This window comes from Scomber scombrus, chromosome 2 (genome assembly GCF_963691925.1).
Source record: "Scomber scombrus chromosome 2, fScoSco1.1, whole genome shotgun sequence".
In the NCBI taxonomy this organism is placed as follows: domain Eukaryota; kingdom Metazoa; phylum Chordata; class Actinopteri; order Scombriformes; family Scombridae; genus Scomber; species Scomber scombrus.
In genome coordinates this window covers 27,432,388-27,458,082 of record NC_084971.1, presented here as the reverse complement: position 1 = coordinate 27,458,082, position 25,695 = coordinate 27,432,388, and the positions used below count along the sequence as shown (strand labels likewise).

Sequence of the window (25,695 nt, the reverse complement as noted above, 5' to 3'; positions counted from 1 at the left end):
GTGTACCTTGGGGAGTCCGTTGTTGTCGCTCTGTAATCATGTGTGTGTCTGTGCGCACTTATGTGTCAATGTATGTGTGTTTACATAGTGGCATAAGGACTCATAGAGGGCTCAGCTGGGGAGAGCCAATGTATACACTCTGTGTGCACTAGAACACCTGGGGCACATGTACATGTACTATACATACAGACTCACACACATACTGAATGTATGGTATACTATGTACTCTCTCTCTCTCTCTCTCTCTCTCTCTCTCTCTCTCTCTCTCTCTCTCTCTCTCTCTCTCTCTCTCTTTCTCTCTCTTTCACACATACACACATTCACACACCATTGTGCTGAGCCACAATATAGTTGACTGCTGTTGAACAATCTTTTCATCCTTTGATGTACAGATGTTCTCTGTGTTCTCAGTCTGCGAATCTCTCAGTTCTTCATGAACTTTCTCTTGAATTGAAGTCAGATAAAATATCAAGTGAAAAGGTCACGGAGTTATTGTTCCAATCTATATAGGCTACATCAAAGATGGCTGACACGGTAAATGGTATTAACATTTCATTGAAATGCTTTTGAAAATGCTGATACCATTTTAATACATTATGAGAATCACTTGATTCAACAATTCAGTTTAGTTCACTGCTCCAAGATCCTCAGGGATGGCTGTCAGAAGAGTTTACTTAAACATCCATTTCCATCCTGTGCATCCTGTCTGAAAGGCTGCAGTGTGTGTAGATATACTGTGGATTTTGGAGAGGTACCTCCTCACGGACAGGAGGAGAGAAAAAGATGATGAGAAAGGGACAGATGAGTGAGGACAGAGATGAGGGAAAGGACAGCTGATATTTTAATCATGTGGCTTGGTTGTTCTACAGAGCCCAGCTCTATTTAAAGCGCGGCAGCATCTGCTCAGTACCCTTGTGTTTTCATCTGGTTTGGTTAGCTAGCTGGCACTAAGAGAAACACACACACACACACACACACACAGACACACACACACTCTCTCTCCACAAGCTCTCTCTGCCCGTCAGCCATATTTATGTATAACTCTGCACTGTCATAATTCCTGTTTTACAGTTTGATGGAACCACCAGATGTGGAGTGAGCAGGCAGCCATTGTACAGTTACAGTCCACACGCTTGCTGTCTAACACTGAAATGTCCTCTGATATAGAAATATGACCTCATTGTGTGTGTGTGTGTGTGTGTGTGTGTGTGTGTGTGTGTGTGTGTGTGTGTGTGTGTGTGTGTGTGTGTGTGTGTGTGTGTGTGTGTGTGTGTGTGTTTCAGTAATAGCACATCAGGAGGTTCCTACATCAAGCAGTGCTGCAAGGGTTTCTGCATTGACATCCTGAAGAAGATAGCCAGGAATGTCAAGTTTACTTACGACCTCTACCTGGTCACTAATGGAAAACACGGCAAGAAGATCAACAATATGTGGAACGGCATGGTCGGAGAGGTACTACCTATCTCACTACACTACCATATTATACTGTTTCCTACTGTCGAACTCTTTATTGTTATCTGTAATGATTAAGGGATAAAGCTGGTGTTATTTTACAGTTTATTTTTCTTCTTGTCAACAAATACCGCTGGGAAATGTTCTCCACTGAGAGTACTTACTCACCTAATATTCTCTTTATCTCTATGTCTTCATCTTTCTCTCTCCCTCTCACAAGTAAAAAGGTCATTTTCTATGCACTTGTGTGTTCATGCACCCGCAGCCTTGTGGCACTCGAGGAATGTGGAACTGAGTGTTGAGGCACTTATTCTCGAAGGCCTCTCCTTGAGCTTACTGTGGCACGAATTGTACCTCTGTCACTTTGGACAAATACGTCTGCCAAATGAATAAATGCAAGTGTAAATCCGATAAAAATAATGCCTTAGGTTGAGGTATCCTTCAAGTGGCTCTCAGACACAAGCCCATTGGTTCCTAATGAAGATATGAATATTTTTAAAAAAGCTGAATTATTTCCTGAATCTGTTGGGCACTGATTTTTTTTATTTTTCCGCAAATGTTACTCAAACAGGAGCGAATCGTGCCTTTGTTTGAGACTGTTCTTCATAACTGTTTTGGGACTCAGATGAATAGGTTTACACATTTGTAGTAATTTATGTCACCAGGATGGATTATGTTGGATTGACTCAAAATAAACTGCAGTACCCATGTTCATGGTCATGAAGGGACATGTAACCCAGTGCAGCTGTGCAGCTCATTTAAATGTTTTTGTAGTTTTTGGACAACAGAAGTCTGTGGCACAGAGGGATAAGTTAGATCACAGTTTAGATACACAGGGACTACTTGTTATGTAGGATGAATCCAATATTGGCTTTTTGTGGGGTTTGTTGACAATAAGAAAATAACAGAATATAACCAGACTTATCCTTTAAAGCCACAATCAGTGATCCAGATCTTGTTCTACCACAAAGCCTCAAAATACAGGACTGGATGCTGCCATCTCTTTTAAATTGATCGATAGCTCCTTTGTTTCACTAACTAACATTACACTGCAAGTAATCTAACATATTTAAGTACTTGGAGTTTGTAATTCAGATATATCTTTCTATATGTTATCATTGATCAGTCGTTCAACATTACAAAAATGATGTCATCTACAACTCACATCCTTTAATTAATACAATAATAATATGATAATAATAAATTAATAATGTCTATTGAGCTTTGAGAATTTTAGATTATTTTCAAATATATGCCTGAACATTTTTAAATGGTTTGGCCCCTCCTCCTCTATTAGACTTTGTGTATATTCGCTCAGTAAGTTCTATTTGATCCTCCAGAATATCCTCTATTAGAGATTGTACTATACCATTAGTCACACTACATTTGTGCAGTCAGCTTTTTCTGTGAAAACCACGACTCAGTGGACTGCCCTACCTGATGACATGAGAAGCTGCAGTTAAATCAGCACATTTAAAACCAATTTAAAAAGTCTGCTAACAGCTTCTCAGCTCTGTAACCCCTGACTTTACATTGTATGTGATGTGCTATCATGTGTAGCTTTGTGTGTTTTTTGTTTAGTAATGTTTGTTATTGTGCTGTTATATGTTTTAATATTGACTTATTGAAGGAACTGCAGATGAAAATGAGCTATAAGCTAAATCTAGTTCACTGTACGTGGTCCCTATAAAACAATGACTACTACTACCTTGATTTCATGCCTGATTACACCAGAATTTTTTATAATACAAAATACAACTGGCTTTTAAATTATGTATACACTTGAATTTAGTATAGAGTATTCAATTCAAGTCAAGAAGCTCTTCAACAGCAGCATGATACCTACTTGATCTCTGCCACTTATCTTTCGCAGAAATTATTTATTCAATCATGTACTGGATTAAAGCGAAGTGCTGTCACGGTAAAATCCTTAAAGGGTGAAAGAGAAACGTAAAACATCTGATAATGGAGCCCGACGATATGATGCAGAGATTGGGGTAATGTTTATGGGAACAGACCGCTAGATGCCTTTTGGACAATAAAATCAGAAAAAATAACATTTTACTACGTAGTAAAAATGACATCTTTATGAGCTGAATCTCTGTCTGTCAGGATACATTCAGTAACACAGAAATTGTGGCACTCTGAAAAAGACAGCTGAATTTTTACTTTTTCATCTGATATGGCTGAAAATGCCCTCAAACGACAGCTGACATTGTGAGCTGATACCCTCGGTTATTGTGATGTTTCACATTGAAAATAAAGACAAATTGTGATGTTGTCTAAATATTTTCCGAGCTCACTATATTTATTTCTGCCACTTCAGGTAGTGAGTCATGCAGTCAATGTAACCATTGTTCTCTCTGTCTGCCAGGTGGTGTATAAAAAAGCCGTGATGGCAGTAGGTTCACTGACCATCAACGAGGAGAGGTCAGTGGCCATTGATTTCTCCGTGCCCTTTGTGGAGACTGGCATCAGCGTCATGGTCTCACGTAGCAATGGGACTGTCTCTCCTTCTGCCTTCCTTGGTAAATTTGTCATTCTCTTCCTTTTTGTACTCCTCAAACACTAATTATTATTTTTTGTTCTTCTTTTTCTTGTTCTTCTGTTGTTGTTGTTGTTGTTGTTGTTCTTCTTCTTCTTCTTCTTCTTCTTCTTCTTCTTCTTCTTCTTCTTCTTCTTCTTCTTCTTCTTCTTCTTCTTCTTCTTCTTCTTCTTCTTCTTCTTCTTCTTCTTCTTCTTCTTCTTCTTCTTCTTCTTCTTCTTCTTCTTCTTCTTCTTCTTCTTCTTCTTCTTCTTCTTCTTCTTCTTCTTCTTCTTCTTCTTCTTCTTCTTCTTCTTCTTCTTCTTCTTCTTCTTCTTCTTCTTCTTCTTCTTCTTCTTCTTCTTCTTCTTCTTCTTCTTCTTCTTCTTCTTCTTCTTCTTCTTCTTCTTCTTCTTCTTCTTCTTCTTCTTCTTCTTCTTCTTCTTCTTCTTCTTCTTCTTCTTCTTCTTCTTCTTCTTCTTCTTCTTCTTCTTCTTTCCCCCGGTGATCTGACTCTTGTGGGGGCAGAAAAAGGGAGGTGCTTACATGTTGGCAAAATCCTGCACATAAAATGGAATATTTTATTCAGACAGTATATGCTGGCCAAATTCCACTTGTACTCTGACTTTATCTGGGCCTCAACACCCTAAGCACATTAATATTTCTACCAGAGCAGAGGAAGTGGAGCGTGCCAGCTGTTTTTGAAAAGTCAGCTCAGACAAAGCATTCTTGATACTCGCCTCCTCTCTTCTCTCTTCTTCTCTCCTCTCCTCCAGTTGTTCAGCTGACTAGAAACTGAAACGCTTCTCTGTGCTTGCCTAATGTCTTGTGTTGTCATTGGAGCGAGGCAGGAAGCGGGGGGATGTATTGTACCATGCGTGTGTTGGTCCCTGTGTATCAAGCCATGTGTCAGCATGCGTGTGTGGTAAAAAAAAAAAAAGGGAAATAAAGAAAAAAGAAGAAGTGTGTGTGATACTGCACGAATATATTAGGACGTTTGTGTATTGAATCAGGGATGTGAGGAGAATGAATGTGCTTTGGCCGTATGTATGTTAAGGGGTGACTGCTTTGTGTGTGTTTTTTATACGAACGTGCACTTGTGTGTGTGCGCGTGTGAGCGGGTGTGTGTGTTGAGCCTGGGCCAGGGTATCAGTGACGGTTCAGTATCTCTCGCACTCATATTAGAGGCACCTCAGCGCACAATCTCTCAAGGTTGGCTAACCCTGGCAGTCACATACTTACACATACAGTGACACGCACACACATACAATTTGTCTGGGTTCAGCGTCGCTGGCACTCATGCCGCTCTCTGAACTCCTGCCCTGCTACGCACCAAACACATGCCGACTCACGCTGACACACACCCATGCACAGATCACACACAAGTAGATCACATACACATGCCCTCAGCAGGGCTCATCAGATCGCTCAGAGTTTGATTCTTCTCTCTCACTCTTCACCCTCCTTCTCTCTCCTCTCTCTCCCTCTCTTTCTCTCTCACCCCTTCCTCTACCATCTCCCACGCCCCAGGCCTCTCCCTCTCTCAGCTCTCATCCAAGGGAATAATGAGAAATATGGAAATGTGCTCCGTCAAACTCTCTGTGACTAACTCTCCCTCTCCGTCCATCCCTCCCTCCCCTCTGACTCCGTCTGTCTGTCTTCCTCTCCTCTCTGTGTCTTTTCTATTATCTTTTCCTCACTTTATATCCCCCTCATCCCTGTTCGCTTTTTTGCTTCCCGTTCTTTATTTCTCAGAGTCTGTCTCCTCTCTCCGTTTCACAGTGTCTCTCTGTCTCATGTATTCGACTTCTCTTTAACTCTCTTCCCCCTCTCTCTCTCTCTCTCTCTCTCTCTCTCTCTCTCTCTTTCTCTCTCTCCTCTCAGAGCCCTTCAGTGCATCAGTTTGGGTGATGATGTTTGTGATGCTGCTCATTGTCACAGCCATCGCTGTCTTCCTCTTTGAGTTTGTCAGCCCGCTGGGCTTCAACCGCAACTTGGCCCAAGGCAAAGGTAGGCTTACACACACAGACACACACACACACAAACACACAAAATAAGGACTATCACACCAATCGTCTGGCCCCAGAGTAAAAAGCACAAATCTAAGCTTCCCCTGAAGCAAAAGAACTGACCTATTATTACTCCGACTTTGGACAGTTCAGTTAATGTTAGAGAGTGTTAACAGTTCTCTCCCAAAGCCACTTATCAAAACTGTAATCTGAGTCGTCTGAACCTTGGGGCGCTCCGGTGGCTTAGACTACATATAGAATATCATTACGGGTTTGATTGGTAATCAAACCGTCTAAGCTCCCCCCTGTCACTGTCAAATAAACCTGAAACATCCCTGCTGGCAGAGATTAATGTGTTCACACAAAATTACATTTTAGCTTAATTTAACATTTAAATGAGATAAAACCCCATCCGGATACAGCTAGTGCAAGTGAATTATGTTTTTTGTTTGATTTTCCTTTTAAGCACATCTGAACTCAGTTTAATAAATCTAAAGTTTAGTTTTTCTATTTTATCTTACTCTCTGACTGAATTACTACGGAAGCATAACACATTCACTGGGGGAAAAAAATGTGCCCCGTTTTTCTGAATTAATGAGATACCAGATGTTCTATCCAACAGTATAAAAGTTGAGTCATCCCACTGTACCTGTTTGTAGAAATTGCAAACAAAAATAACCTCTTAGCTCTGTAGACAGTCTGGTGTGTTTGTTTAGTCTATTTTTAGGCTTTGATTAAACATTTTTGCCCATCCTGAGGTGCGATACCATCTATATTAGGCTACTTAAAGACAAAAGTGTCTCCCGACGTTTCAAACCAAAACCAAAATAAATCTGGATTAAACTAAACAGGTGGGACATGTTTGCTCTTAAGTAGGATTGGGAGCTTCTCTTGGGACTTTGAGGTATTTCATAAATTAAAATCATGAAAACTTTTCTCTGTATTCAGAAATAGTTATCTCATTAATCAAGAGAAGACTTTCCATGAAATTACAAATGCCAAGAATGCAAAACTATCTTACAAAGTTTTTTTTTTCTTTTACAAATAGTTTTACCCTTCAGGAGAAAGGTATAATTTGACATTTTGGGAAATAATCCTATTTGCTTTCTTGTTGAGAAGTAGATGAGAAGACTAATACCGCTCTTGTGTCTGTGTGGTAAATATGAAGCTGGTGCGAGGAGTGTCTTAGCTTAGCATAGAGAGACTGGAAACAGCAGGGAACCGCTATCCTGGATATTTCCATACATAACAAAGTCTGCCCTCCAGCACCTCTAAAGCTCACTAATTAACATGTTACATCTCACTTATTTAATCCGTACAGAAACCAAAGTGTAAAAACGTCTTGTTACAGTCTTATAGGGGGTTATGTGCTGGACTGTTTCTTGGGCGGGAGCGGCAGCAACTTTCTGAAGCTCTGTCGTCATTGTGAGGTTTCAAGGCAACCTCCCAAACTAGTTGTTTCCCCCTTTTTCCAGTCTTTGTGCTAAACTAACCAGCTGCTGCTAACTGGCTCAGATTGAGTGTTCAGACATGAGGGTGATATCAATTTTCTCATCTAACACTCAATAGAAAAGCCAATTAGAGTAGTTCACAAAATGTTTAACTATTCCTTTAGTAGTTACTCATGCGTGCAGATATTTGCATCTGAAATGCATTGCAGACCACATACATCAAACATTATTGAATCCCACTTGGAGTCTTGTATTTGCAGCAATGTACCCAGACAATAATGGTACAGCCTGAGACAAACTGGCTTTTTTGCTTTTTTAAAATTAAATTTAGTATATTGTTTAACACTTAAAGTTGCTGTTCGTGGTGCATTTCAGCTGCAAATGTCTCACAGTAGCAACCCTAAAGCAGTATTTGTTGTACATACATAAACCTGAAATACATAATTTGATATTCAGAGCAGTCAGCGAACAGTGATTTATTGCTGTGATGCTCTAAGCTACCAGCAGCATTGTATTTTTTAAGACAATGAACATCTCAAAATGTGTGGTGTGGATTGAAGACATAAATGAAAGTCAAAAATCAGTATTATTGTCACACTCTTTGGTATCTTTGACTTATCCTCATATAAAATTAATTGTCCTTCTTTTTCTTCCTTCACATTATGTGCAGTCACATGTTACAGTTACAGTTTACAGTTTGAACTGAATTGATTTTTGAACTTTTTGTAGACGATGGCAGGTATGGTAATTACTTATTATTAGTATAATTATAAACTTTTCAGCATTCTTACATTCAGCTGCTAGTAGGCAACAGTAAAGCAGGCATTTTAAGGAAAAAATAATAATAATATGTGTTGTGATGTAAATTATTACATGGCTGCCTGTTCTTTTAGTCCAAAATAAGCATCAGACCTTTAGCCGAAAATGTGAGTTATAAGGTTACCACTGTAACTGCCCTCCAGGTTTTTCATCACATCATTTTTTGCTGCTCTTTTTCTGCTTCTCTGCCTCTCTCTATCTCTCTCTCTCTCTCTCTCAGACCCACATGGCCCATCCTTCACCATTGGTAAGGCCATATGGCTGCTGTGGGGTCTGGTCTTCAACAACTCTGTACCGGTGCAGAACCCAAAGGGCACCACCAGTAAGTTCATAGTATCGGTGTGGGCCTTCTTCGCCGTGATCTTCCTGGCCTCGTACACTGCCAACCTGGCTGCCTTCATGATCCAGGAGGAGTTTGTGGACCAAGTCACTGGATTGTCTGACAAGAAGGTGGGATTACACACAAATGGACATGCAGAAACACCCACACAACTAAACGCATTCACAGTCAGGGTTGCTCTTGTAATGGATGCCAGCCCTGCGGCCAGACAGGACTCTCCAGGGAGCGCCCTTGGGCTTCAACTGCCTAAACCCTCTGGCCGTGGCTGTCACCACACAAACACTGCCAGCACAGCAGACCCAGGGGCACACACACACTCGGGCTGCATAGATCAAAGACGTGTGTGTGTTGTGTGTGTGTATTTGGATGTGTGTGTGTGTGTGTGCACATGTGGTTTGCCGAGCCTGGCAGTGTCAGCAGAACCCCAGCCAGTCTTACGCTAGACTGGACACACAATGATGATGACTGATGAGTCCACTCCACTTTTTCTCCCTCCTCCTTTCTCATCTGTCTCTTCTTGTCACTCTCCAATCTTCCTCCTCTCTCCTCCGCCCATGTGTCCCTCCTTCATTTTCACACTTTGCCCCCTCTATTGCTTTGACTCCCTTTCTTCGCTTCCTCTAACTTTGTCTTCTTTTTTCCTCTCGCTGCCTCTCACTTCTTCCTCTCATTGTCTTTCTGCCACTACCCTCTCTAAACAATCTGTCTCTCTCTCTCTCTCCCTCCAGTTCCAGAGTCCATACTCTTACTCCCCTCCATTTCGCTTTGGGACGGTTCCCAACGGCAGCACAGAGCGTAACATCAGGAAGAACTATCCAGATATGCATCAGTACATGACCAAATACCATCAGACTGGAGTCCAGGATGCGTTGGTCAGCCTCAAGACTGGGTACTGTAAACTTGTCAAGCCAATTCACATCAAGTTGAGATTTATTATACCTGAGAGGATGATTCTGTTTGCAGACAGCATGTATGCTTAAGAAACATGTGAAAACAAACAAAAAAAGACATTTCATCACACAATCCCAGCCCCATGGGGAACTAGCAGCAGATTGTGGTAACATGCCGCAGTAACTGTGCTGAGTGTTTCTGTCACCGACGGTAAAATGCAGACGCCGTCTCCATGTGCTCATTATGGAGCCTTGTTGCTGCTGGAAAGAAAAAGGAGCTGCCAAAACAGGGAGAGTGTAATTTGTTCTGGAGTTTGCTACCTTTATTCTCCCTCTTAAACAGACTAATGGAAGGATGACTGCAGTGCTTTCACTTGTTCATTAATTTTATGTGCTTTGATGTTTGGGGGCATTTTCTCCAAACATAATTTCACTTTTTGCTTTTTCCTTCCTGCAATTACTTTATTGATACTGCATATCAAATAGATAAGGATTATTTATGATATGTTTTGTTTATACAACATCAAAACTTTATAATGAGAGTTCCACAGAGGCATCGTTGTTTAATTGAATTCTTCAGGAAAACAGGTTATTTAGACAAAATAAAACACTTAAATCTCACTCAAGTCATAAGATACACGAAATACATATTTAAAATGCTCCATATTGTTGTAATAGATGCTTTTTTCAAATGCTGTGTACACTTAAATGAATGAATATTAGCCTCAAAAACTATGTGCAGAAAAAAAAAATCCAACTATAACAACAGCAGATACTCCATAACTTCATTTAACATATGCCCTTTGGTGAACAGTTAAATTTAGAGAGCTTTATATTTATGCATACATATTTAACATGGAGGGCCCCAGGGGGGATTTATTAAAACTATGTTCTACTCATTGTGTTATATAAAACACTTTCCAGCTTTTTTGAAGTTAAAAACAACGCTCTGTTGTTATAAAGGCTGGTGATACTGGCTCCAGGTTACATTGTGTATGGTTAACCATCATACATCAAACTTCTGTTTTTGCTGAGCTCAGACGTACGTGGCCCACATAGGGGGATTGTTGCGTCAGATACAGATTGTGGCCCTTTAGTTTGAATTCAACCTGTCACATCAGAATAATGACAAAACCTGCAAGTAAAAGAGTGTGGCTCTATGTGAACAAAGGCATCCTTGTGGACGTGAATATTTACTGTACCAGCATGCACGCTGGAGAGTACTCTCAGTCACAGCCTGAGTCCAAATCTGATTTGCGTGAGAAATTATAGCTCCAAGAAGAAAAAAAAAGCCTTGTGGGTAATCCATCTGGTTTGTTCGTGGATCAGAGGAACATTGTGACAGTCTATTCGGCAGTGAAGATTCACTAGTATTGAGGTCTTCATTGGTGTGAAGCCTGATCATAGTGGACAGTGGGTAGTCAGAAAAGAAAATATTGTTTTTCGTATTTCTATAATAATCATGTCACCCCTCAGATTTACCACTTTAAATATTTTGACATTTTTTCAATTCTTAATCACTTTCTTGCCGAGAGGTAGATGAGAGGATTCATAGCCCTCTCATGTCTGGTTGATTAATAGGAAGCTACAGCCCAGCAGCTGGTTAGCTTATCTTAGCATAAAGACCAGAAACAGGGAGAAACAGTTAGACTCCGGCCAAAAGTTTAAAAAAACTGCACAACACCTCTTAAACTCACAATTCACCATGTTATATCTTGTTTGTTTAATCCAAATCCATACAAAAACCAGAGTGTAAAAATTACAGTTTGTGGTTTTACGTGGGGGTTTATGTGCGGTACTGTTTCTTGGCTGACTGCAGTAAATTTCTGTAGTAGTTTCCACTGGTTGCCTGGCAACCTCATTGTGTCAAGAAGACTACAGGAAGTTGGCTGTAGCCTCATCATGGGTGTATTATAAGATCTAGATACAGCCATGCAGCCAATTGTTTCCCAGTGGCAACTTGTGGGACCCAAATAAAATCTGACTGCGGACCAAAAAGTATTTTCCTCATTGACCACCACTGTAGAAGGAGACGCCTGTAAAATCAATCCATCAGTCAATCGATTTGATTTATATAGCGCCAAATCACAATAAAAGGTATCTCAAGGCTCTTTTCACATTTAATTTAATTTAAAGAGATCCAACATTCCCCCATGAGCAAGCACATGGCGACAGTGGCAAGTAAAAACTCCCCTTTAACGGGAAAAAAACCTCAAGCAGAACTGAGCTCTAGGTGGGCGGCCATCTGCCTTGACCGGTTGGTTTGAGAGGGAAATAGACAGAGAAGGAGAGAGGAGATGATGACTCTATTTATTATGATTTCTTGATCTGTGGAGGTTTTATATTTGTTAAACTTTCCCCGAGCTGAGAAAAGTTATTTTAAAATCTGTGATGTCACCACAATGTAAAGTCTATGGGCAGAGTAGGAGATCACAGGCAGGACCAGTGAGGGAAACACTACTGTGCAAATTCAGTTGGTCGCGTTCCTCCAGAAGTAAACCCGGAGTCATCCCTATGTTCCCCAATTTCTAAGAAAGGTTCCTCCCATCAAAATTAGGCCCTATGTTCCCTCAAAGATTTTCAACCAATTTCCCTAATGCACATAACATGTTTCATTATGAAAATGCTTGAAAGTCAGGTGAAATTCTAAAATAAACTGAGGGAACATAGGGTTCTGGGAACGTAGGGCTGTGGGAACTTAGACACGCTCCCAAACTATCTTGGGGTATACACCAGGAAAGCAATTCTTATTGGACTGAATAGGTGCCATTTTTGGTCCAGTATCCAGCTCCTATAATACATTTCTGAGCCTCATATTTACAGACAAGAAAGTAAATAAGCACATTTCTCAAAATGTTCTCATCACAAATTGCATATTTCTATTTCTATTACTAATGTTTCAACTGAATAGTTTTTGGGTAAAAAAAAGAAAAGAAGAAGAAAGAAAGAAATATTTAGTATTTTGGAAATGTGAGAAGTAATAAACCTAAATTTGTGTAGCAGAAATATGTTTCCAGTGTGTCATGTTAAATATGTTTCTTCTATATTTTCCTGTTAATCATCTCACAACCGCGGGGCTTCGTAGTAAATCCATAAAACATGTGCGTCTCTTACAGAAAGCTGGATGCTTTCATCTACGACGCTGCCGTGTTGAACTACATGGCGGGCAGAGATGACGGCTGTAAGCTGGTTACGATCGGCAGTGGTTACATCTTTGCCACCACTGGTTATGGCATCGCCCTGCAGAAAGGCTCCTATTGGAAACGCCTCGTTGATCTGGCAATACTGGGCATCATAGGAGATGGTGAGGCGTTCGCACACATCCACATCCTGTATCATATGGTTCACACTACAGTGAAGCTTAAGTTGCTAAGTTGTTCCAGGCCTTTAGTCTTATTACAGTTGTGCTGCTGCTCAGCTTTTCCTCTGTCCTCCCCCTCCCCCAACACGCTCCCTCTCTCTTTCTGCTCTCCCTCTGTCAGAAAGCTATCAGGGGCTAGTCTTAACACACCATTTCATCATCATTACTCTGTGTGGGTTTGTGTGTGTGTGTGTGTGTGTGTGTGTGTGTGTGTGTGTGTGTGTGTGTGTGTGTGTGTGTGTGTGTGTGTGTGTGTGTGTGTGTGTGTGTGTGTGTGTGTGTGTGTGTGTTTGCGCATGCATGCATGTATGTGTGTGTGTGTGCGTGTCCACCGTGTCCTGTTATGTTTACTCCTCCAGATTGTCCTGTATAATAAGCTGTGAGATGGTGCGAATGGAAGAAAGAAAATGAGCCAGACAGAAATCAAACTGCTGAAACCACTAAAGCGCTTCGTTTCACACCCGGCCCTTTTTTATTCAGGGCAAACACCCGCGTGCGCACCCACACACGCACGCAGACACACAAGCACACTCAGTCTCCCATCTGTCTTTATCACTCAATCACTATCAATTCCTCCCCCCCCTCCTACAAACCCTTTTTCACTCCACCTCCTGTCTCCTTTCCATTACGATCTATTTACTACTTCACCTCTCTCCCCTCCTCCCTTCTCCTCTCAATCCTCCCTCGTAATGATACCCCCTTTTTCCCAACACACCTCTCATTTTCCCTCCAACACCCATCCCCTCCAACTCTCCCTCTATTGAACCTTCCTCTCTTCCCTGGCGCATTAATCCATCTCCTCCCTTTTTCAATTTCTTTTTCCTTCCTTCCTCACCTTTTGCCAAAAAAACATCTCCTCTCAATTTCCCCCTCTCTTCACCTTTTCCAACAGGTGAAATGGAGGAGCTGGAAGCCCAGTGGCTCACTGGGATCTGCCACAATGAGAAGAACGAGGTGATGTCCAGCCAGCTGGATGTTGATAACATGGCAGGGGTTTTCTACATGCTTGCCACAGCTATGGGTCTCTCCATCCTCACCTTCATATCTGAGCACCTTTTCTACTGGAGGCTAAGATACTGCTTCACTGGCGTCTGCACTGGGAGGCCGGGTTTACTCTTCACTATCAGCAGGGTGAGGAGAAGGAAATGTATCCAGTAAACCTTTTTTTTGGTAACTTAACGCTGCATTTTGACATCAAAAAACTTGGCACAGTTTTGGTTCCTGGATAGCAATTTTTTCCCCTTTTGCTTCTGCAGTAGTACTTTCAGTTGCTTGCTGTTAAAATTTGCAGTGCTGAACTCCACTTACTGGTCAAACACCATCCTCAAGAGTGCAACAACTGATATACAGCATTGATTCAGCCTGTACGAGAGCACTGGCTGTTGCAATATCAATATCTAGACTCAGGGTGGGAATTTCTTGTAATGTTATTGACATTTAAAGAGTAAAGCAGTCTTCAAGATTACTGTAAAAGAGAATAAGAAGAGTGAGTTAAACACACAGAGGATCAGCAAGAAAAAACAAACTTAATTATAATTTCTAATCTCTCAATGCGTTTACATACTTAACTTTCTAGAAATGTTTTTGTGCAGCTAATACACAAAATTACACACACAATTATGTATATAGAGAGTAATTATGAGGGGATATTGAGAAAAGCCTGAATATGAACAGTATATAAGGGTTAAATTACATACTAAATTACAAAAATGATTACTCCGTAGCTGTTGTCTTGCTGACTCCCAAAATTGCATCTCAAAAAAGGCTGTCGATTTTTAATCCTTTACGTGTCTAATTTGACTAATCTTCACAGTTCTTCAGATGCAGAGAAAATGCAAACAGGAACGTGCCAAAGGGACTTTTAGTTGTGTGAATGGCCGAAATGAGTCTGAAACTTACACGATTGTCACAGTTAAGGAAAAATCCGCGGGCATGTGTGTGTATTTGTGTCATATGTCTGAAACACATACAATAGTTACTATTGAGATATAGAGGGAATCTCTGTATGTGTGTGTGTGTGTGTGATAAAAGAGGAAAGACGGGGATAGTATGATTATGGAGCCCAGCTGAGGCAGAGCTGAATTTACTGCGGCGCATATGGACGGGGGATAGAGGAATCAAACAGCTAAGAGGATGATGTGGACACACACTCATATACATATACACAAAGCTCTATCTCGCTCTCTTTCACTTACACACACACACACACACACACAGTCTGGTTGGACAAAGTTAAAAATGGCTACACACATGGCTGGTGCACTGAGGTGAGGGATGGACTTGACCACACTGGCCCACACAAACAGATGGACAGACAGATGCGCTCACACACACCTAAGTATACACACACAAAACATAAATGGGGACGCCCAGACAGACCAGTCTTTCATTATTCATATGTCATGTCTCTGTGTTAGGCAGGGCTTTTATTCCAGACGAGCAGCATTTCACACATTAAGTGTCTTACAAAAAGAGTGCGATGTGTTTTCTGTGTGTGTGTCTGCCTCTCGGTGTGCGCATGCCATTAGAGCAGCGATGCTGGAGGTTAAGTGGCTCGAGGAAGAACATCTCCTTGCACTCAGAGGCCCCTACCTGTGACATCATCACCTGAATTAAATTTCCTGGGCGCCTCTGCCAGCAGTTCATCTAAAAAAGAGGCGATTATGTCTTCTTGCCACATTAAAAAAAACAAAATGCCGTTAAAGGGACTTTTCATCAAAAATAAATGTTTTTCCTCTTACCTGCGGTGCTCTTTATGCAGCTAGATCATTATGGTGTAAGCTGCCTAGTTGTGCAGATATCAGCTTGTAGAGATGTCTACCTTCTTTAAATTGCAATGGAACTGGATGGCACTTAGCTTGTGGCGTGCCAAAAAAAAAAAACATTTGTAAAACTCAACAGCGATGTCTCTTTCTAGAAATCTTGACCCAGTTACTCAAGATACTTCACAGACCGTGTTATGAGCAGTTTCATGTAGGAATTATTTTCTTTCTACCGAACCACCGAAGCGTGCATCCACTCTTGTTGCCGGGTGTAGTTTGGTAGAAAGAAAATTGTTCCAACATGAAAGTGCTTACAACAAGGTCTGTGGGATACCTTGAGTAACCGGGTCATGATTTCTGGAAAGAGACATCGCTGTTGAGCTTTTCAAACATATTTTTTTGCATTTCGAGCAACACAAGCCGACTGCCATCCAGTCCAGATAGATAGTAATACAGGTAAGAAGAAAAATATTTATTTTTGATTTTGGAGTGAACTGTCCTTTTAAGGTTTACAGTAACTTATAATGATACTACTACTACTACTTCTACTACTACTGCTAATAATAGAAAATAATGATAACAACAATAACAACAATAATAATAATAATAATAATAATAACTTTATTTATATAGCACCTTTTAAAAACAAAGTTTACAAATTGCTTTGACAGACAAAGCAAAACCAGTACAATACAAAGCAAGACACTCAACACTGAGAGCAGTAATAAGACTGACATGACAAGATGAAGGTAAAGGACAATGAAATACAGTAAGGAGACGATGAAAATATAATGTAAAAATATATATAATAAAGTTAAATGAGATAGAGTAGAATAAAATGAAATAAAAGACAGTAACAATAAATAAACGACAAATGACTTGAGAGAAGGATGCAGAGGTATTTCCTAATTTAGCTTGCAAGGAAATTAGTCTTGTTCATGTTTGATCTTTGATGTTTTGATTTTTTTGTGGTGAAGTCACTGGGTTGGGAATTAACTCTATAATCTCCCTCCTGTCTCCTCTCCTCTCCTCTCCTCTCCTCTCCTTTCCTCTCCTCTCCTCTCCTCTCCTCTCCTCTCCTCTCCTCTCAGGGTATCTGGAGCTGTATCCATGGCGTTCATATAGACATGAAGAAGAAGTCTCCTGAGCTGGACTTCAGTCCTCAAGCCAACATGATGCACCTGCTCAAGTCTGCCAAGTCCATGGCTTTGTCTTCTCCCAAACGCAACACAGTCCTCTTGCAGCCTAACATCCTAGATATGATGTCAGGGAAAGGTACTGTCATACTGTTATACACAGTATAGCACACAGTGTATATGAAGATATGTATGTCAAAATGAATAGAGTCTACCCTCACAGAGCAGGTACACAGGCCTACATACAGAGGTTACCCTGCTTTTTATATACAGTCTATGTATGCATAAGTGAAGGTGATTTCGCTTCATCTTTTTGTGGACTCCAGACTTTAATCGCATTGACTGTCATGTACAAGCTAGCCTCATGATTAGAAACTTATTAGATGGCGTACACCGCTTCCCAGGGCAATAGATAATGTATCAGCAAACTGGCTGAGCATCCGTCCAAACATACATCTATTGTATCTGCTGTCTGAGGTGCATCTCTCCTTGTCTCCTAGGTAACTCACTCCATAGTCTGCCTACGAAGGGTCCTGGTCTCTATAGCAACGCCACTGGTCCGCAGGGTTTCATGTCATTGTCCGGGCGACACAAAAACCTCCTTAATAATGTTGCGCCATTTCCTGGGCAACCAAAAGCTCCCCCTATCCAAACCAGCCCCAACAAGCCCCAGCTGTCAATCAACAACGACAACGGCAAGGCCCGCCTTCCCGGGCCGGCCTGCCCTGCGTCAAAACCCCGAGCACTTTGGAAGAAAAGCGTGGAGACACTGAAGACCCAGCCAACTGGCGGATCTCCAGGACACGGCCCAAGCCCCACCCCGGCGTCTGGACCTGGACCTCCACAAATGAAGAGCCAGCGCTACCTTCCTGAAGAGCCGCCGCACTCTGACATCTCTGAGTGCTCCAGCCGGCCGCCGTCACACAAAGATTCTGACTCCATGGCGGCAAGGGGCGGATTCAAACCGATCAATCAGCTGAGGAAGAGGGGTGGAGGAGGAGGAGGAGGAGGAGGGGGGGGAAGTGGGGGCGGAGGATCCAAGATCTACTCCATTGACTCAGACCAGGCCAGTCTGCAGTCTGCGCCTGCCTACCAGCGGGACAGCCAAGGGGGAGGTGATGACCACAGTTACCCCCCTGACCTGTTTCCACCTGAAAGCACATACTCACACTCTCACCAGGCGGACGCACCCATTTTACAGTTGAGTGCCAGCCTGCTGCACCACAGTCACAGCGCTGAGGCCGACCTGCACTCCCTGAAAGACAAGAAATACAGCACCTACACCCACAGCAGGTATCACATTCATTAGGAAATAAACATAAAACCATGTTTTAAGTGCTGCTATTGTGTTTTTTTGAGTAATCTGTTTTAATCCTCTCTCCCTCCAGTGTGAAGGAGAAGGCTGGAGGTTCATTCGATGCTCCAGCTGCAGGCTCGGGGACGCAGACCGCCAGGCCCGGCCACTGTCGCTCCTGCCTCACCAAGCTGAGCGGTTACTCCGGCCTTTACACCGTCCGCTCGCCGCAGGCTCGCTGTGATGCCTGCGCCCACCTGGGAAACCTGTACGACATCAGCGAAGACCACCTGCACTCGCACTACTCCCACATGCACACTCACCCACACAGCGGGGACATGTTTACACACTACCTTCCCCAGAACGAGCTGGGTCTGGTGGGCGAAGGGGACGGGCTAGTCAGCCACTTTGAGCCCTCCCCTTCCTCCCCATCTCCTCTTCCCACCTCCTCGTCGGCCCAGCACCTCCAGCTGAGTCGCCAGCCGTCCTATGAGAACGTGCTTCCGGACGGAGTTCCTGAGCGGCAGTCGCAGCTGCACACCCACCTGCGGGGGCTGAGTCTGCCTGACAGAGATAGGGAGAGGGAGCTGACCCTGGACGAGGGGGCTTATGCTAACGTTCTCACAATGCGCTCTGATCGTCCGTTCAGCAGCCGCAGCCCCCCCTCTCCATCACCCTCCCACCACCACAGCCTGGACGCCCCAATGCCTCTCCCGCGGCGCTCAAAGAGTCTTTTCCCCGATCGTCCCTCTCACAACCCTTTCCTCCAGTCAGCTACTGGCACAACACAACGAGACCCCGCCCCCCAGGCTGTCACACGCATGCCGCAGAGAAATTCTGCCCACGAGCTCTATAAGCAGCGAATGCCGCTGTCGCTTACCCTCGGTAACCATGGCAGCCATCAATTCAACCAGCATGGCGGCCATGTTGACCAACAGGTGTTCTACCCTCAGCAGGAGCCCCCTGTGGTGGCCTACATGGTCCCACCTGCTGCCTCCCAGCCAATGAGCTATGTGACAGCACCACGAGCCTCGAGCGCAGGCAGCAACCGGCCCCGGCTCTACCGCCGCATGCCCAGCATCGAGTCTGACGTCTGAGAGTCACACACAAACTCACACACACTTATTCTCACCGAAACACCCGCATGCAAGAAAGAAAGTGTGTGACCGGACCAGGCAGCTCCAATTCTAAGCACACATACAGAAACACACACACACAAACACACAGACATGCAGGTGAGCTACGGAAAGGTCAGCTCTGGACTAAAAGGTTAATGGTGATGCTGAATAAATAAATAAATAAATAATTGCTTCTTCATCACGCCGGGTTGGGGCCACAGGGACACCTGGAGGCACAATACCAGATGAAGAGTGTGTGTGAGTGTCAGTGTGTGTACTAGCCTCAAGCTTTGGGCAACGAGGCACAAACTGACAAATACGTCTGACCAGACAGATCAAATTCCTGGTGGAATAAGAGGGACACTGTACATGGAGTCAAACACCAACAGTGGGATCTGATGGAAGATGCAGAGGACTGTTTGGAAGACGAGCCGACCTGTCCCACCCTCTCACCAGCCTCTTGGAGATGAAGGGGACATAACCCGCCCCACCCCCCTCCCCTCCCCCGCCCCCCTTTTCTTTCGGAGAATACTCACACACATTTCACTTAAACACAGCCGCCCCCTCTCCAGGACTCTCCTGTTGCACTATGATTTCTACAGTCAACCCATATGTTGTCTGAGCCTCCAAACTGCACTGCCAGCATGGCTTAAAGATTAGTAAACTACACTAGAGTAATCCTTGACTTGAATGGAAATTACTATCTATGTAATAGACTAGACTGGGAGGCTGGTCAGAATGCGGGTCTGAGAAGTGCATCAGCTGCCCCCCGCAGATGTACAAACACTCGAACACACACACACACCGTGTTTGTTTTTAAGGGGGAAGTAGAAACCACAGACTGTTTGTTAATGTTGATGTCAGTAAAATTGAACATTCCAAAAAAAGTGGACCAAATGTGGCCGCCCATAAACGCCTCTCAGGATGAGAGTGTGTGTTCTAGTGTTTCTAGATCTAGAGACATACAGTATAGCATCCTTGCTTCCTCTCTTAGCTAGCCTTCAGGTCATACTGCATGCTTCCTACTGCCCTGTGTTACAGTTAAACTCTTATACAGGGTCATATATGCACACATGCACACACGCACACAAACACACATATACATGCACATACGCAGTAGTCTAGGATAGTAGTTTAGGGTGGGTGTGTGTGTCGAGGTTACGAGATAGCCTCTCTTTGTGCACTTTGTAGATTTTATACCCTGCCACCTAACACAGACGTTTGACCAAAAACACTTTTATACTGAAAAATATGAATATTCTCGATCACTCGCTGGATAGATGTTTTCTTTTTTGCTCTTATTTCTCTTTGACATCGGGTTTTAGGGCACCGTTGAGGCACAGCTCTGTCAGTTTCCATTGTGAGGTCAGAAGTTTTACAGTGTTAGATAATGGGTACAGCACCATACAGTATACACAACACCAACTCTTAATCTTTCTCTTCTTCTTCTTTTTTTCCTTTATAACTTTGCTCACCCCTCCTCCTTATAGCCTTTTCCTCCTTTCCTTCATCAGCTTGTTTTTATTTATTCTCTCTATTACTCCTTTTTGTCTTTTTGCTCCTTTCTCCCCTTTCCCACCCCTTCTCCCTGCTTCCTTCTATAGAGTAGATCGAGTATCAGAAGAATAAAGTTCAGTCGTGGTCTTCAAAAAACTCAACATATTGCTTGAAATCACTTGATATCAGTAGTTGTAACAGTTCATCAAATTCAACATCGGCTCTCGTAGGATACAGTTTTTTTCTAATAATTTTCTATGTTGAACAAAGGGACTAGGCCTGTTTTAATGTATCCATAGTGAATTAAGAGGCTGAGTGCATCACTATTGCAGATTTACTCATCAAATTAATACTCCTGGCGAGAATAGCTGGTACTTCTGCGGCTCTCTGCTGGTGAGAACACAGCGCTGTGTTTCAGCCGAGAGAGTCACATGGCAAAGCAGAGAGTTTGCAAATGACTCGTTACAGAGGCGACACACACACATGCACACACAAACACACACACTCGACAAGCTGGCAATGTGTGTATGAGTGTTCTAGAAATCCATAATCTACTGAGTAAGGGCATTGATTTTTGAGCACAAGGATTTTGATGGAAAAAGGACTTGATATCCCATTAGCTGAGCGTCTATCTCTATTCTCTTTCTTTCTCTCTGTCTTACACACACACACACACATACACACACACATATAAATATACATATATATATATAAATATATATATATATATACTGCAAAGAATGCAAAAGAGTTTGAAAACAAGAAACGCACCTTTGAACGGTGGACGCTGCCCCTCTTTGGTAATCTTAACAGGTTTGGTGTGTGAGTAATATGCACAATATCAGGTTGCAATATTATACTTATGTACAGAACATTTTTTTTTTGGTTTGTTTTAAATGTTAGAAACTGATTTCATTTGTTTGATTTGAATGGTATTACGTGTTGAATTCATTTCAATAACAACGTGGCTTTTTATTCTGCTTCTTTAAAAAAGAAAAAAAAAGACTGGCATGTTTTTAGATTCTTGTGTGAAACTGATTTTTTTTTTCTTTTTCTTTTTTTCCCCAATTTATTTCCTATGGTGTGTTGTTGGTTGGGACCTCACTGTACAGTCCTCACTGCTGGGTTAACAAACACACTCACCTGGTCAGCTAACCAGTTAACTAGCTCCGCGTAGCTGGGTCTCTCATCTGAATCACTCAATGAATAATGATAGTCCAGCCTGTGTGGTTACGAACCCCCTCCACCCACATAGTTCTCTTCCACTACGAGTCTGTGCTGTTTCACCTCTGTGTGTGTGTGTGTGTGTGTGTGTGTGTGTGTGTGTGTGTGTGTGTGTGTGTGTGTGTGTGTGTGTGTGTGTGTGTGTGTGTGTGTGTGTGTGTGTGTGTGTGTGTGTGTGTGTTTTACACCGTGCAAGCATTTATATAAGACAGAGGATGATATGTGTATCGAGAAGTTGTTTGTGGTGCATGAGTGTGTGTATGTATGTGTGTGCGTGTGAGCGAGCGTGTGTGTGTGTGTGTGCGCGCATGCTTTTCTGCACTCTCTTCCCTTCGTCCCACACATAACATTTGACCTGGCTCTTACTCATATAACACAATTACAGTTAGACACACACACACACACACACATTGCATCTGTACTGTTGTGGTGAAGCGAGCATGAGTTTTGTATGTCCACCATCACACAGATTTTTACACCAACCTTTTGTTTTATTTTGGATTTTTTAAATTTGCATGACGTGCTCGTGTTTCTGGTGGTACCTATTTTTGCTGCAACACCTGAGTTCTCCCTGAGTTGACCTGCCGGGCTACATGTGCTGACATTCCCCCTCCACCCTGGTTAGGACACCACGTCTGACGGGAGCTCTGGATCCCCCCTCCCCTCCCGCCTCCCACTTCCCTCCTCCAGGCTCCCGGCCTGTGATGTCACCAATATGGCACCCGGCTGGCCCCGCACAACGCCAGCAGCCACTGAGGAACGTGTGGAAAACGTTCCCAGGCTCAGCACAGCTCTTAGTTTGGTCCAGGTGTGCTCATACACGTACAGTGCTGGGTGGGGGGATGTGCTTTGTAGTGCAGTCCTGCGGGTCTCCCTGCTGTGTATCTCACTTGTGTATAAGTTCAGGGGTTTCTAAGCTACTAGTTGTGTTGTAAATACTACCTTGTCACTCAGTACCTCTGTACAATCTGTAAATAAGTAAAGGTTACATTTTTCTACTCGTCTGGGTCTTGTTGTTTAATCTTTTTTTTAACCCATCTATCTATCTATCTATCCACCTACCTACCTATCCATCTACCTACCTATCCATCAGTACCAGGGGCGTACCACATAATAACTATGGTTAATGTAACAGTTCCTAATGTTTTATAGATTAGTAATAAACCAATAATAAGGACAATTTTGGGGCCAATTGAACATTTTGAGAGATGCACTCGTTATTGGCGAAAGTTAGATGAGAATATCAATATCACTGTTGAAAGCAGTATCAATCTTCTCATTAAATTTCTCATTTAATTCTCAGCAAGACAGTAATTATTGGAAGAGTTTATTAGACAGTAGTTACATCGAGGGGTTTCTCTGGTATCTTGTTAAATATCCTCTACTTTCTAAAAGTGGTGAACCTCTCAGAACTGGAGGGTTCTTTCTGAGTAATTTAAGATGATTCATAAAAACATGAAGTTATGAAGAATTTTTAGTTTACAATTTGGTGACCCAAAATTTGTCATTAATCTTATTGCGGATCTGTAAATCATTAATAATCATTAACATATACTCTATATAACTATATAACTAAATAGGAAATATTTATAAGATACTATGATTTGTAACTCATTTATTCATAGTTTACAAATAATTTATTAATGCTTTATGGATCATCAATGAACCATAAACCAGTTTTGGGTTGTTTGAAATAATCTTGACTCAAGCTCCATTACAGTGCAAGCTTTTTCTGGAGCTTTCAACCACATCTCAAGGTCTTCATCAGAGGATGTCCTTTCTTCAGTTGCCTGCAGTTGACCCAAGCATGGAAGGGGGGTCATGTGATAACAGATGGTCGTATATGGCAGCGACTGTAACCCTTGTTTTGGAGATAGTGGTCAAAAGTGTATTGAAGAAGTGGAATTAGATGAGATTACATAATATACTTCACTTTCTTTTTGTTTTATTAGATCATATATTATAGGGTCAAAAGGTCTTTTACATTTGGGTTGGATTTATAACTTACCAGCATATACAAGAGCAGAATGGATGATTTATTGGAAAGTGGGTAAGTCAGAGATTTCTCATTTTCTTAATTGCTTTTGGTCCAGATACTCTGCAGCTCTTTTTCAGAAGGTAGGTGGTCAAAAGGTCCACTGGAGGAGGTCTTATTAATGAGTGAAGAAAAGACAAGAAGCAGGTTAAGCCAGAGGAAGATGAACAAAGGCCAAAAACAATTTTCACAATCTGGCATCCAAAACAATGTTCTTATTAATAGTTAGTAATAACTGATCTATTCCAGTGAGCAATAGACCATAGTGGCTATGTCGTAGCTCTCATATAGCTCAGAATATGTTTGGCTTACTGTAGATCACTTTTATCCCAAGCAGTTTAATTCAGTCATTAAATATTATTTATATATCATACAAACAAATGTAAATGTCTAAGATGCGAATCTGAAGTTGATATATTGTGCTAAAACAATTTGAAATGGAAGTTCCTGATGGTTCTGAATCTGTCCGCCTATGTCAAGGCTAGATGTGGGCCACTTTATCCCAAACATTATGTATATAGTATCAGATTAAAAAAATAGTAATAACTTTTTCAGAGATATGCACAAATATGAATTGATTGATTGGTCTGGAAGTGAGCTATAGTTAGCCGGACAGATTCTACACTAGATGAGAGCTACGACTTCGTACCAAGTGAGTGTTCTTTGACTTATTGATTAAAAATATGTTTATCGGGGTTGCAGCTAGCTTGCTAGTTAGCAGAGAGTTAGACAATGTTAGCGGATTGTGTGCAACTCCTTGAATTTTGAATTAAATTGAAGTAAGTAGAATTTTGTTAATGTCATTGTTCTTCACCTCTGTTACAAGTGAGGTTTATGTAAATTAGGACAGAGAGAGTCAGCGGATTTTGATTCATGTTATCTACTTGTTAACATGATCGAATACATTTTTAGCTGTGCTTTTATGATTCGGTCGGTGTCTTTTTGAAGTGCAGTGAAAAGCTATGCTGGGAGCCACTCTTCCTTGCAAAAAAAGCAGTGGTTTTCAAATGGGCGATAGGGATAGTTTCATAGTTGGATTCTACTATTACATTCACAAATGCACATCAGTCGCTGTTAATAGAGTCCTTGCAAGAAGTGTTTTTGCAGTTCTCTTTCTTCCTACATGGCAGAAAGTAGTCATAAAGGAATCAACTTATTTCTGTGAAGTGGTGGAGCAGGTAAAACACTTTAAAAGCACATTGTTGTTCAGCTGTAACTTGTTTACAAGATCCAGTAAGACACCAAAGAAATTAAGTAGCCAATTACACTTTTGTTGATATATTTCTTATCGACTATCAACACACAGCAACCCTTGGATGTAAAATGGACATTGTAAATGTGCGTTGAAAGGCTTCCATTGCTTTATTGCTCTATTGCTAGAGGCATACAGGTAAAGAGCGTTTTGGGAAGATGCCTCTGGTCAATTTTCGCCCAGGTATAATTTACATCCTTTTAACTTTTGGAGCTCAAAGGAAGCTGAGAGGGCTCTGTTATGTTGCACAGAAGCTAAGTAAGTGTCCTGTGAAGGTGTCAATAAATATGTTCTGAAATTGAGATTTGCCTCTTAACAGTGTCCATCTAACATTTAGGCTAAAATTGTGAAGTGAAAGTTCAGTAGTTTAGCCACTGACATATTTATGTATTATATCTATATATTTAAATGTATAGTTGTTAAAACATGGCTAGATGTGATCTAGACATTAACGAAACTTTAGCTTTTGAACCAAATTCAACTCAATTTTAACCAAGACAGCTATGTACCATGTAGACAGAAAATGACTTG

At 42.0% G+C, this 25,695-nt stretch overlaps 2 protein-coding genes across 2 annotated transcripts in view; both read left to right on the top strand.

The window, feature by feature from the left end:
- grin2ab (glutamate receptor, ionotropic, N-methyl D-aspartate 2A, b) overlaps positions 1-19,135 on the top strand; it is a 96,300-nt gene extending 77,165 nt beyond the window's left edge. Inside the window, exons 11-20 of the mRNA XM_062434255.1 lie at positions 1,284-1,452; positions 3,827-3,980; positions 5,861-5,986; positions 8,476-8,705; positions 9,324-9,484; positions 12,602-12,789; positions 13,739-13,977; positions 16,700-16,883; positions 17,245-18,037; positions 18,133-19,135. Of these exons, the coding sequence (XP_062290239.1) occupies positions 1,284-1,452; positions 3,827-3,980; positions 5,861-5,986; positions 8,476-8,705; positions 9,324-9,484; positions 12,602-12,789; positions 13,739-13,977; positions 16,700-16,883; positions 17,245-18,037; positions 18,133-19,135 (3,247 nt within the window). The remainder of the gene's footprint in view (positions 1-1,283; positions 1,453-3,826; positions 3,981-5,860; positions 5,987-8,475; positions 8,706-9,323; positions 9,485-12,601; positions 12,790-13,738; positions 13,978-16,699; positions 16,884-17,244; positions 18,038-18,132) is intronic.
- Positions 19,136-21,862: 2,727 nt separating this feature from the next.
- LOC133986404 (keratin-associated protein 5-7-like) overlaps positions 21,863-25,695 on the top strand; it is a 6,022-nt gene continuing 2,189 nt past the window's right edge. Inside the window, 2 exon segments of the mRNA XM_062426225.1 lie at positions 21,863-22,056; positions 22,802-22,808. Coding sequence (XP_062282209.1) covers positions 21,863-22,056; positions 22,802-22,808 — 201 coding nt within the window.